At 36.7% G+C, this 14,031-nt stretch overlaps 1 protein-coding gene across 1 annotated transcript; it reads right to left on the bottom strand.

The window, feature by feature from the left end:
- Positions 1-2,969, bottom strand: LOC107636658 (F-box protein CPR1). The gene is made up of 2 exons (XM_016340156.3): positions 1,457-2,969; positions 1-531 (listed from the first exon to the last, which is right to left on the bottom strand). Exons 1-2 carry the CDS (start codon positions 2,596-2,598, stop codon positions 492-494), a joined length of 1,182 nt encoding a protein of 393 aa, XP_016195642.1. The 5' UTR covers positions 2,599-2,969; the 3' UTR covers positions 1-491.
- Positions 2,970-14,031: the final 11,062 nt, after the last annotated feature.

Below are 14,031 nucleotides of genomic sequence, written 5' to 3'. Positions count from 1 at the left end.
TAACAAGAGTTAAGATTACAGTGGTTTATATTAAAGATTTAAAGGGTGCTACAACCATTAAAACACATACATGTATGTATAAACCAACCGATGAGGCAGTGACATGTTTCAAACTTAAAATTTATTACAACAAAGGAGAGATGGCGCATTTACGGTGTATTAATGTTAACAGGTGATGAAGAGACCCCATCTGCCAACTGCTGGACTTACCCTGCAGAGAAAAAAACTAACAGAATGAAGCAAAATCCACCCAGTATATGTTCTTCAGTCATCCTTCTTTTGATCTTACATACTCTGATATGGAGAACTTCACTTAAAACCTTCAAGCCCGAGAAAATAAAAGGTACAGTCTTCAATATTAACAGCAAACAGCGTGTGTTTTGTTACTCATCATTTTCACTCTTCCCCGTGAGCCATATACTCGCTCAAGAAGGTATCATTCCAGATCATCAACCGGTTTTGGCCGCATACCTTGCCCTTCTTTTTCTTGCTTACAGAGTCAATTTGAATCCTTGTGACAGGAAGTCATCCCTGTAAAGAATATATGTAAGCATAAAAATATAACAGAAAGAAAAGTGAGCCTGGTGGGAGGCAGTGAAAAATAAGATCGTCCCACTGGTTCCGCTGGAAATTAATTATAGACTAAATTCAGGGTAGTTCTTTGAAGATGTAGACGTCATGTAGTATTCAGAACATCCGATATTTAACAATATGGACATTTGAGGTTTATAGCTTATTTTTTAAAATCACCAATTCAAACTTGAAAAGCTAGTTCCGTTAACTATGCAATTATCATTGGATCTAACTAGAAATCTAGAATCATAGTCCATGTTTGTCTTGGCATTGAAAAAGTAGCCCAGTTAATGAATTGAAGCATGCAAACCAAGTCTCAATTCATTTCAAATATGCTCAATAAAATTGAGCTGAGCTATGTCCCAACTCCCAAAGCCCAAACATGATTTTAGCCTCAACTTGTGTTAGTAAGGTAATATAGTTTATGTTTAAAGTAATGAGCTAATGATACATCCTCTAAGCCATACTAACCCAAACTCCTAAATATCATCCTAATGGAACTTAACAAAAGAAAGTATTGAATGAAAGAGTAAAAACATTTAATTTAATACATAGTAAATGTAAAAAGCATTCAAAACTTTCGATGTCTAGTAATTAGGCAGATGTGTTAGGAGGGTTTTATCATTCTTCTTGATTCTAAGTGACTAAACCATGGTTTGCACACTATTATCTCATTATAGGAATACTAATATTATATGTTGACTAAACGGGAGTTGGACTTTCAAGTCAAGTCACAAGAAGACAGGGTCAAACAGTACAGCTAATACCCTGAAGGAGGCGCAAATAAACTTTTTATCTTTTTCTTTTCATTTTCTTTCCTTTCAAAGGAAATAAGAAAATAGAGAGACTCAATTTCAAAACTCAAAACTGCCATAGTAAGTACCTTCTCCTCCTGCCCTTGTCGTCTCCATGTTTCTGCTTAGCGCCGCCATCACTTTTAATTAGTAACGTTGGTGGGACAAGGGTTCCCACATAAACGGTCGCTTCAATCAAATGGGGCATTCCCGGTATTTTAGCTTCACTAACCACCTTGTCTTTGAGGCTATACCAGCATAGCTTCTTGTGGTCGTGTTCCATCAGAACCCTGTCACCATCACCCGAGTAAGCCAATGGCTTCACAGATTTCAACGATCTCAAGTTATGATGCTCCGTCAAGCTGAACAGTTTGCACCAAGAATCTACCGATCCATACTCCTCCATTACCCAGACATCAATCCTCGTACTCCCACGATGTTCCACCATGCAGAGGCACCCTCCCAAGAGCGACACATCCATCTCGAAGTTCCCATTAACATTTCCAGTTTCCGGCAGCGGAACTTCACTGAAACTCTCCAATCTCAGATCGAAGGCGACAATCAAATCGGGCTGATCCGGTTCGAGTTTCCTAGTCACGACCCAGTGCAACGCGCCACCGACGAAAACCCCCATCGTACGCGCGCAACAGAGGCCATAGGGCATGTTTGGGAGGCTCTTCCAGGAATCGACTCTCAAGCTGTAAAGCTTCACGTGAGAATAGAAAGTGCGACTGTGCAGGTCAACGAAATACGAAATCCTCACCAATTTGTAATCTTCGCCGAAGGAATCGTAGCCGAATCCGTAGACGCGCGCTGCAAAGAGCGTGGTGTCACGCTCTCGGCGCTCCGCTGGAAGGTAAGGGAGGAGGCGATGCTTCCTAATGTTAGGGTTCCAGAGAGCGATGTCTTCGGCGACGTTGCAGAGGCATAGGAGGCCGTTGCAGGAACCGAGGACCTTGATGCTGTTGCTGTAGCACATGAGCGGGTGGTTGAGCTCGATTGCCCTGTCTAGGGTTCCGAGATTGACCTGGTAGAGTTCGGAGTCACGGCGGAGAACTAGAGTGGAGTGGGAGTGGGAGCTGAGGGAGGTGCGAAGGTGGAGGAGGATGAAGTGAGTGCTGTCGATGAGGGAGCGCCATGACTTGCACGTGCATCGGAAGCGGATTAGGGAGTGGACCGGTAACCGGGAGAGTATGTCGGTGATGACCTCCGGCGGAAGAAGATCCGCCATGACTGGGTTGGATTGGCGATGGTGAATGAAGAAGATGAAGAACGGTGGTTCTCTGCATCTAGTGATGCTCCTGTTTCTTCCAGAAGATTCTCATAATCTCGAATTGGTTTGTGTTTGTAACTTTGTGTGTGGGCTAGGGTTTCTCCCTTACTCTGTTGAATTTCGGGTGGCGGAGAAAAAAACCTCAACCTACGCACCTAACGCCACTTTTATTTAATTATCTATCTATCTATCGCTTTTGTCCTTTTTCCTTTGCAAAATTATGAGTAAAATGAAAAATTACCAGCACCGTGTATTGCAAAGTTAGTGAAAGGAAATAAGGAAAAAAGGAAAGAAAAGAAAAAGTAAGGACTCTCCGAGTCTCTTGACTTGAACAGGTGAATGTCTTCGATTAATTTATTTATTTCATGATTGGTTAGAATCAAGCAAGAGATAAAACGAATATAATTAATTCAGTAATTGTATGTATGCTTACTTATCTTTATAGTTTTTTTTATGATTGGCCATATAATTTTATTTATTTATTCTTTTTGTTCGTATTTAAATTAAGTGAAATTTTTACCTTTTTAACTTTGATATTCTTTCACATCTTATTTTAAATTATTGTGACCAATTGTTTTTCTAGAGTTTCAACTCAAGAATTCGATCTTATTTAACAAAGTACTAAAAAAGTTAAAACATGAGAAGAGGTTGATCTAAATCAATCAAGAGAATTCATGAATATTTTAGTGAATGAGAAGGAAAATTTCTGACTTCGTAGAAGAATTTTTTCTTTACCGTCTATGGTACGCAGATGGACTAAGGCAATTTCTCTTTCGATGAGGTAGATGAAGATGAGCCTGACTCTGAAAATCGTTGGTATAACGAAGAGGAACTCCTTCTAAAAAAGAACAAGTTGTTTGACCCGTGCCCAAGTATTTCTGTGTCCAAAGAAGAATTTGAAGAATGGTGTAAATCATAGAATACGATACTCATTGTAAAAGTGCTAGGGAAGAGAGTAAACCTTGTTTTATGGAGCAACGACTCAATAGGAACTAGGTCAAGAAATGTACGATAAATGTTATTGATTTGGAAGACTCAGATGAGGAAGACTACTCGCATGCCCTTCTCGGAGGACCGTGGATGATAGCAGGTCATTATCTAATAGTGCAACGTTGGAGACCATTCTTTTTATCCTCGAAAAATCAAGTTAAAAAGACTGCGGCTTGGATTCGCATACCAAATCTACCTATTGAGCTTTATAACCAACGCTTTTTATGGAGAGTAGGCTCTGTCATTGGCACTATGTTAAAGATTGACCGAGTTACCTTAATCCATTCTAGAGGAAGGTTTGCTAGAATTTGTGTTGAGATTGATCTCTTTAAGAAGTTAGTTCATCGGATTTCAGTTTTTGGTAGTACTCTCAACATTGAATATGAAGGATTGCACTTGATTTGTTTCTCTTGTGGCAAATATGGTCATAGATTAGATCAATGTACTGAAACTTCAATTAGTGAAGAAGTCCAAAAAAAGACGAGCACTGACGGCGTGCAAGCGACCGTGGAAGCTGACATAAGTCTGACTGAGAGTGAAGATCATGCCATTAAGGGAAAAGATTCTAATTCCAATCCTATAAGGAAAGAAAATCAAGACCCTCCAAATTTTGGTCCTTGGATGATGGTGAAGAGGCAAATTCGAAGAAAATCAGGTTTAGAATTTAAGGGATCTCGTATTATGAAGGATAACCAATATAATATGGGAGGTGCTAAAAATAAAAAAAAATGGTTCAAGATTTGATATTTTAAGTGAGAAAGATAATGAGAATCAACATAATATCAATATGCATGAAGGTGTTACGTCTAACATGCATGATGGGCCAAGAATGGATGTTTTTTCTCAATCCAACAAAAGAGTCCAACAACCCATTCAAATTAATAAGAAGGTTCCCGGCCTAATACTGATAAGAATGTCCAAGGTAGAAAAAAAAATAATAATAATAAAAATGGGCCTAGTTTAGTTACTAAAGCAAAGGCCAAAGCCAAACAGGTTGACCCAATGCCCCCCCCCCCCCCCCAAAATGGATGCCGCTATCACCCCGCTATAAGATACGTCTTCCTCAGTTGGGATTTCAGAAAAAGAGAGTATGGAGATGGTTATGTTGGAGTACATGCGCAGGTTCCAGAAGGAAGAAGGGGAAGCCTTTGAAGCCTCCAAATCGGGCAAGCATATTCTCGACAAATTCATGGTTAAAAAAAATTTTCTCACTCACATCCCAAACCATCAATCCGAAGTGGTGGATATGGTGGTGGTTGATGATGCTTCAGCTATGGAGACCCGCAAGAAAAACCACCCAAAACTTCTGTTGACGGTAAGAGAAAATCCTTTAGTTCTCACGGTGAAAATGGTGGCGAATGTCCAATTGTGATTTTGGTCTCTTTAATCCTTTCTCTTTCTCTGTTTTCATGAATCTTATTGCTTGGAATTTTCACGGTATTGCCGGTAAAATATTTTCTTCTCTCATTAGAGATATCAAAGGAGAATTTGGGGTTACCTTTCTGATTCTCCTTGAAACCCATGTAAGTGGTGATCGTGGTGCCAAGATCAGAGACATGTTGAGCTTTGATAAATATATTGTAGAAGAAGCCAGAGGTTATTTAGCGGGTATCTGGTGCCTTTAGTACTCTAGCTTATGGCAAGTGGATATTCTTCAAATCAACCCTCAATTTATTCATATGAGAGTACAGGTTAGTACCTTAATCCTTGGCTTTTGACTGCGGTTTATGGGAGCCCCCAAAGGCTACTGCGCAAAAATCTTTGGAGTAATTTGAGTTCCATAAGTTCCAACATAAATCTTTCTTGGTGCGTAATTGGGTACTTCAATGCTATTCTTCATAGTTTTGAAAGAAAGGGAGGGTCTAATTCACAAAACAATGGAGCTTGTGCTGAATTTCAAGCTTGTGTGTCTGATTGCGGTTTGATTGATACGTGCTTCAAATATTCGTAATATGAAGAGTTCAAGTGTTATTTAGAAGATATTAATTTACATTTTTAGAATGTCTTAATTTAATTTGATATGTTTTAATTTTGTTTATTTAACTACTAGATTGGGCCTTATGTTTATGGGTTTTAGGGTTTTCTTTGTTTTAACCTAATAAGAGGTTATAAATACCTCCTAAGCTATTGTAGTCGTAGTATAGAATGATTTAGAGGTTTTGAAAACCCCTTTTTGGTTTCGTGATGAAACCATGGTGTGGACAATTGAGGTTGAGGAGTCCCTCTCTTATTGCATCAGGGAATTGGGTATAAGGTTGAGGAGTCCCTTCGATTCAATTTCCAAACTATGTCATTGGTAAGTTAGGTTGAAGAGTCCCTTTCTTGTTGCGTTAAAAAATTGGGTAGAAAGTAGAGTGGTTCTCTTTGTACTCAATTTCAATCTATCATTTTTATTTCTATTCAATTTCAATGTATTCTTTTTTATTCAGTTTGAATCCTTATCTTCTTGTTTATCTTTTATTTCTTTATCATTTGGTATCAGAGCTCAGGTATTAGATTAATTCTTATTAATCTATATTTATTCTTCTTTTATCATAAAAAAAAGAGTCCAGTGTCTGTCACATCTTTTTTTAAGTTTTTGTGTTCTTGTTTTCTGTTTTTGTTTCATTAGTGTTGATTTATTGTTTAAAACAAAGCATACAGGGCAAAAAAAAAAAAAAGAAAAAAATATACCAAAAAGAAAAAAAAATTATCTTCTTTGTAATTATTGTCATTTTCATATACTATTTTTTTTACCTACAAGATTCGAGGACGAATCTTTTTTGAAGAGGAGGAGAATGATACGTGCTTCAAATATTCCTGATATGAAGAGTTCAAGTGTTATTTAGAAGATATTAGTTTACATTTTTAGAATGTTTTAATTTGATTTGATATATTTTGATTTTGTTTATTTAATTACTAGATTGAGCCTTATGTTTATGGGATTTAGGATTTTCTTTGTTTTAACCAAATAAGAGGTTATAAATTCCTCCTTAGCTATTGTAATCGTAGTATAGAATGATTTAGTTTAGAGGTTTTGAAAACTCCTTTTTGGTTTCGTGATGAAACCATGGTGTGGACAATTGAGGTTGAAGAGTCATTCTATTATTATATCAGGAAATTGGGTAGAAGGTTGAGGAGTCCTTTCGATTCAATTTTCAAACTATGGTGTTGATAAGTTAGGTTGAGGAGTCCCTTTCTTGTTGCGTCAAGAAATTGGGTAGAAAGTAGAGTGATTCTCTTTGTACTCAATTTCAATCAGTCCTTTTTATTTCTATTCAATTTCAATGTATCTTTTTTTATTCGGTTTTAATCCTTATCTTCTTGTTTATCTTTTATTTCAATGATACATGTTTTAAATGTTCGTGATATGAAGATTTCAAGTGTTATTTAGAAGATATTAGTTTACATTTTTAGAATGTCTTAATTTAATTTAATATATTTTGATTTTGTTTATTTAATTACTAGGTTGGGCCTTATGTTTATGGGCTTTAGGGTTTTCTTTATTTTAGCCTAATAAGAGGTTATAAATACCTCCTTAACTATTGTAGTCGTAGTATAGAATGATTTAGAGGTTTGAAAATTCCTTTTTGGTTTCGTTATGAAACTATGGTGTGGACAATTGAGGTTGAGGAGTCCCTTTGATTCAATTCCCAAACTATAGCATTGACAAGTTAGGTTGAGGAGTCTCGTTCTTGTTGCGTCAAGAAATTGGGTAGAAAGTAGAGTGATTCTCTTTGTATTCAATTTCAACCTATCTTTTTTGTTTTTATTTCAATTACAATTTATCTTTTCTATTCAATTTTAATTCTTATCTTATTTATCCATTTATTTCTTTATCATTTGGTATCAGAGCTCAAGTATTAGATTAATTCTTATTAATCTATATTTGTTCTTCTTCTATCATAGAAAAAGAGTCCAGTGTTTGTCACATCTTTCTTTAAGTTCTTGTGTTATTATTTTCATTTGCGTTTCGCTATTGTTTTGTCATTATTGTTGATTTTATTGTTTGAAAAAAAGCATACAGTGTAAAAAAAAAAAGAAAAATATACAAAAAGGGAAAAAAACTATCTTCTTTGTAATTATTGTCCTTTTCATATACTATTTTTCACTTACAAGATTCGAGGATGAATCTTTTTTGAAGAGGAGGAGAATGATTCGTGCTTCAAATGTTCGTGATATGAAGAGTTCAAGTGTTATTTAGAAGATATTAGTTTATATTTTTAGAATATTTTAATTTAATTTGATGTATTTTGATTTTGTTTATTTAATTACTAACTTTGGCCTTATGTTTGTGGGTTTAGGGTTTTCTATATTTTAACCTAATGAGAGGTTATAAATACCTCATAAACCAGGGTAGTCGAATACAGAATGATTTAGAGGTTGAAAATCCTTTTTTGGTTTTGTGATGAAACCATGATGTGGACAATTGAGGTTGAGGAGTCCCTTCGATTCAATTTTCAAACTATGGTGTTGACAAGTTAGGTTTAGGAGTCCCTTTTTTGTTGCGTCAAGAAATTGGGTAGAAAGTATATTGATTCTCTATTTATTCAATTTCAACCTATCCTTTTTGTTTTTATTTCAATTACAATTTATCTTTTGTATTCAATTTCAATTAATGATACATACTTCAAATATTTGTGATATGAAGAGTTCAAGTGTTATTTAGAAGATATTAGTTTATATTTTTAGAATGTTTTAATTTAATTTGATTGAAGGTTGTGGTAGGCTTAGAGAAGGGGGGTTGAATCTATGCCTTCCTTTTGGTTGCTGTTATTACCCTTTTAAAACAGATTTGCAATTCTGATTCTGTTTGAACTCAGCAGCGGAAATTTATGAGACAATTTATTTTTGTCTCATGAATATCAGAAAACAGAACACAGCAGAGAAGAGAAAAGCTAACACCAGCAAGTATCCTGGTTCAGTTGCCTTGTGCTATGCAACCTACATCCAGTCTCCTCCACAACTATGGAAGAATTTCACTATAGTTAACAGTATTACATACACCAATAACACAGGATTGAACCAATCCTTTCACACTCAAGTTCTAACCTAATTTGACATTGGCTATGCTAATACCTAACTATACCTCTTAGTGCTAACCCAACTAAGAAAGGGATACCTTACAGGTATAAGATACAAGACATAAACACACCTAAAGAAATCTGAAAATTACTCTAGGCTTTTCTCTCAAGTGTTTCTCTCAGCCTTTTTCCACTCATGGCTTTTACTTGAGTTTTCTCACAATGCCTTTTCTCACTAGAAATTACAGAAAGATAAACATAGAAAAGTATATTACAATCTGTAAAACATGAAGGAGATTGACTTCATCAACAGCCTCTGTGCTATGCGAAAAACCAGATTAGCAAGCCTCTGATTTAGTTCTTCATACTGGCGGAATACACCTTTGATTAGGTTACACTGTCCAGTTAGTTGAACTTCTTCAAAGAGCTCTCTCAGAACAAAACCTCTATTCACTGGTTTTCTCTCCTTGCTTCCTGAATGAACAGCAAGCTTCTTTTATCTCCTTTCATGTGGCTGAGTTCTTCTTCCAAGGTCAACACCTTGAGCCTTGAGCTTCAACAACCCACCAGCTCACTTTTTCTTCTCAAGTATCAAAGTAGAACCTTTGCTTCTGACTTCTCCAACTTGACCGAAAGTCATGTAGGAGTAACCGAAATTTTCTTCCAATGGTCAACCAAATCTGAACCATAGAAATGCAACTTGGTCCCCAAGAATCTCTTGTGACCGTGGATTTGTAGCAGAATAGGGCAGAGATCAACTTTCCTTTGAATGCCATTTTCGGATAGTGCAGAGAGTTGGGAAGAAGGGATGAAGATCTGATGCATGCAAGATGAGATGGATTACCTTTAACCTAAGCTTGATTTGGATTAGATTTTCTGCTTTAGCTTCTGTGCTTCAAGCTTAGTTTTTTCTCTTTCTTGCTTCTTTGGTTACTGGCTTATGGAGGAAGCTTTTCTTCTCTTTCTTACTTTTTGTGAAGTTTATTTGACTTGGTCAGAGAGTAGAAGAATGTTGCACTTCAAGAGGGAGAAGACTTCAATCTTAAAAAAGAAGCCTTGTGAGATGGATACGGGTTTGGATTGAATTTCCATAAAGCAACCCGGTTGGCCCATCAGATCCTTTGGCTTTGTTTCTTTTGGGCTGAGCTTGATTATTTTCCCATCAGCCTTGTTATATTTTTATTATACCATTTGGGCTGCTTAAAAATGAATTTGGCCTGCAACACAAAATAAATAATTAGCAACATATACTTATTAATTTGAACAACTCTAATTATTTATTTTGCCAAAAATAATGTTTGTCATCACTAATTAATTTAGTTAATTTCTTAACTCAACAATCTCCCCCTTGATGACAAACATGATTTAAGCAAATAATCAAAAAGGAAGTAAATGAGTTTGAGTAAGGTTTAGAAACTCCCTTTGATTTTTGTCATTTGCTTTTATGTTGCTCCCCATTTTCTTTTCAAAAATTGCTCCCCCTGGATTTATGCTTTCCTCTTTATTCCTGTTTCACATTGTTCTTAAAGAGAGCATAATAAAGAGCTATGCACAATTTATCTTGTACAGGGAATATCAAATGAGCAACATCACATAGTCAGCCCAATATCAAGCTAATATTATCAGCATCAGTATTCAACATGTAGAATTAAATTTTAGTGCAGCAATTTGACAAAAATTTCAAAAGAAAAACTGATGGCTGCATCAATGCCAAAGTATGCTTATCCCCAAAATATGCTTATCCTACTATTACTCCCCCTTTTGTCATCAAGGGTGGACGACTGGCAAGATCAACAAAAACATCACTATAAACCCTGCAAGAAAGGTTAGTGCCCAGTCCAAAATACTAACTAAACTACCAAAGGTGCAGTAATATCCAGAGTTATTACAGTCATCCAAAAAGAAACAGTTCAAAAGTACTAAAAGAGTAGAATTCATGAGACAAAAAGAAAGCAGCAACAACAGTTTTTATGATACAATTCTTAGGCATCAGAACCATTTCCCTCCGAAGCAGCTTCCTCTTCAGCATCCGTGCCAATGTCTTCATCATTTTGAAGGTTGTCAATGAAAGTCATAAGTACAGCCACCCTATCCCTTGATTTCTTCAGAAAGTTCTCATGCTTGCTAGCCAGCTTCCTTTTCTCTTTGCTCAATTCAATCAAGTGATTCAATTGGGAGACAAACTCTTGAGCAACATCCCTGACCACATTCAGCAGAGTGGATTTCTTCCTAGTGGAGATGGAAGTACCCTCAGTGGAAGGAGCAGTAGAATCATCTGGAATGAACTCTTCATCATCATCATCTAGAACCACTCTCTCAGATCGAGTTGGTCCTTTTTGCTGTTTCACTGAACCACCCCCTTTTAGGTATGAATGTCTGTTTTCATAATCCTCATTTGACAGGTCAACACCAAAATTCTCAAGTATGCAAGTTAAAAACATGCCATAAGGTAGTGCTTTATCTTTTATACTTCTAACAGAATCAAACATGTATCTAGCCATCAAGTAGGCAAAAGAGATTTCTGTTTTAGAGATTAGGGCATACAAAACAAGTGTGTCAGTGTAAGAGACCCTTTGATATGAACCACTTTGAGGAATCAAGATGTGATTAACAATTCGGTGCAACTGAGCACGTTCATATCCCAGGGCTTTGTGAGTGGGTGTGATGCCATCAATTAGGGAAACATGTTCACAAATGTGAGCCAAAGCATCATGGTAAGAAATACCAACACCTTCATCTCATTTCACAGAGGTATAAGCACACGGCCCAACATCAATGTACTTCAAGGAGTCACTGATAGTTTCATTATTCAAGATAATGTCTCTACCCTTAACATACGAATGCACACTTCCTTCATGGTAAGTCATGTTTGCATAAAATTCTTTGACCAACTGAGGATATACAGGTTTTTTTATTTTGAAAAGGTGATTCCAGTCTAAAAATTCCAAATTTTCAACAAAAGAAAAACCTTTCTTTTTCAAATCAGGTAAATCAGCCAGAAAAGATGGACATAGAGTACGATACTGAACGACTCCCTCATAAAAATCATGGTTCATGGCAGATTTAAAACGATGGGGGTTAAAGTCTGAGTGAGATGTCATGTAGTGTGATTTGTGAGCAAAAGGATCAATGTCTGGTTCTCTAACAGATGTGAGAGGGCGATGAGGGTTACCTCTTTGTGATCGAACAGGGACAGACCTTGACTTAGGTTTTGCTGTCTCAGGAACAGGTTCTGCAACAGCAGGACGCTTCCCTTTGGATGAGCCAGGTTTCGAAGAGCTCGGTTTGGAGGGCGTCGTCTTAGGTGGTGGCGTCGGCTTGGCAGGAGCAGGGTACCTTGGTGTAGTCTTGGTTCGCGCCATGGGTGCAGTGCGAGGAGGAGAGGTAGGAGGAGATGGTGAAGGTGTGAAGGTGCGGTCTTGGGAGCGAGTGGAGGGTTTGGATGGAAGTTTATACACCTTTTCTCGAGGAGGCTTGTGTGCTATGGTTTTCTTCCTCATTTGGTTAGTTTCAGTCTTTTGAGGAAAGAGAAGCAGTAAAGTGAGTGGGAAGAAACCGAAGAGTGTGTGGAGAAGTTATGGAGGGAAGAGAGGGAGTGTTGGTAACCGTACCCAAAAAGTGGATTTCCAAAACCATGCAACTGCATCACCATTTGAAAAGACTTGAAAAGACATGACCTCATTTAAGAAAGATTTTATTTGATTTTAAAAATTAAAAGGGAAGTTAATTTTAAAATTTGAGAAAAACAACAAAATTAACCTGAAAAACCTTTTTGGGCCAAAATTAAATCCTCTTGAAAACCTTTTGGGCCACAAAACATTTATTGAAAACCTTTTATGAAACACACAAGTCATCAAAAATAACAAACAAGATTGTAACATTCATGTTAGGGCCTTGAAGTGATATGAGATTAATGAAACTCATTTGGACCACTCTTGATCTGAATATTGAGGTTGGCCCAGATTGAGGTTCATTTGAAATAAGCCCAGAACACGCTGACTTGATGAAAAAGTTCATCACCTGCCCAGAATTGTCTCATGCCTATTTATGAGACAAAAAGCTCCAGCAAATACATCAGCATTTTTCAAACAAAGAATCATAACTCAAGATTCCTAGACAAGTCCTAAGCATGCAGAATCTATCCTCAGCTAATGGTTTTGTAAAAATATCTGCTAATTGCTCCTCTGATTTAACAAATTGAATACTAATATCCCCCTTTTGGACATGTTCTCTTATTGAGTGAAATTTCACTTCAATATGTTTAGTCCTAGAGTGCAAAACTGGATTTTTAGAAATATTAATGGCACTCATATTATCACACAGCAGAGGAATATTTTCAGCATTTAATTTGTAATCAGCAAGCTGCGTTTTCAGCCATAAGAGCTGAGAACAACAAGAAGAAGCAGCTATATACTCAGCCTCTGCAGTGGAAAGGGCCACTGTTGGTTGCTTCTTACTTGACCATACATTTAAGGACTTCCCAAGGAAGCAACATAAACCCGAGGTGCTCCTCCTATCAACTCTATCACCAGCAAAATCTGCATCACAATAACCAACTGCAGAAAAATCATCAATCTTAGGATACCAAAGACCAAAATTGGATGTGCCATGAACATATCTAATGATCCTTTTAACTGCAGAAAGATGTGACTCTTTTTGTTTGGATTGGAACCTAGAACACAATCCAACACTTTGCACAATATCGGGTCTAGAGGAAGTTAAGTACATAAGAGAGCCAATCATTCCTCTATACCTAGTCTCATCAACATCTTTCTCAGTTTCTTCCTTATCCAATTTAGAATTAGGATGCATGGGAGTTCCCATGGGTTTGGCATTTTCCATACCAAATTTCTTAACTAATTCCTTGGCATACTTCTCTTGATGAATGAAAATACCTTTTTCAGTTTGTTTAATTTGCAGCCCAAGGAAGAAATTAAGTTCACCCATCATACTCATGTCAAATTCACTTGTCATGAGTTTTCCAAATTCAGAACAAAGGGATTCATTTGCTGATCCAAAAATAATGTCATCAACATATATTTGGACTAGAATAAAAGAATCATTAGAGTTCTTGATGAATAGAGTTGTGTCAGTGGTGCCTCTTTGAAAACCATTTTTCAAAAGAAAAGAGCTAAGTCTCTCATACCAAGCTCTAGGAGCTTGTCTTAAACCATAGAGAGCTTTAGATAGTTTGAAAACATTATCAAAATGCTCTTTATTTTCAAAACCAGGAGGCTGCTCCACATACACTTCTCTATCTATCACTCCATTCAAAAATGCACATTTCACATCCATTTGGTATAAATTAAAACCACAAAATGCAGCATAAGCTAAGAGAAGTCTTATGGCTTCCATTCGAGCAACAGGGGCAAAGGATTCATCAAAGTCTATTCCTTCT

The sequence above is a fragment of the Arachis ipaensis genome, chromosome B1, assembly GCF_059453495.1.
Source record: "Arachis ipaensis isolate K30076 ecotype BB chromosome B1, ASM5945349v1, whole genome shotgun sequence".
NCBI classification, from domain to species: domain Eukaryota; kingdom Viridiplantae; phylum Streptophyta; class Magnoliopsida; order Fabales; family Fabaceae; genus Arachis; species Arachis ipaensis.
This window is presented reverse-complemented; position numbering and strand designations above follow the sequence as displayed.

Bases quoted from the DNA above. Each gene is read 5' to 3' on its own strand.
- LOC107636658 (XM_016340156.3), bottom strand. From the start codon at position 2,598: ATGGCGGATCTTCTTCCGCCGGAGGTCATCACCGACATACTCTCCCGG. The intron at 532-1,456 runs GTACTTACTATG...TATTCTTTACAG, and splicing joins GACAAGGGCAGGAGGAGAAG to GGATGACTTCCTGTCACAAG.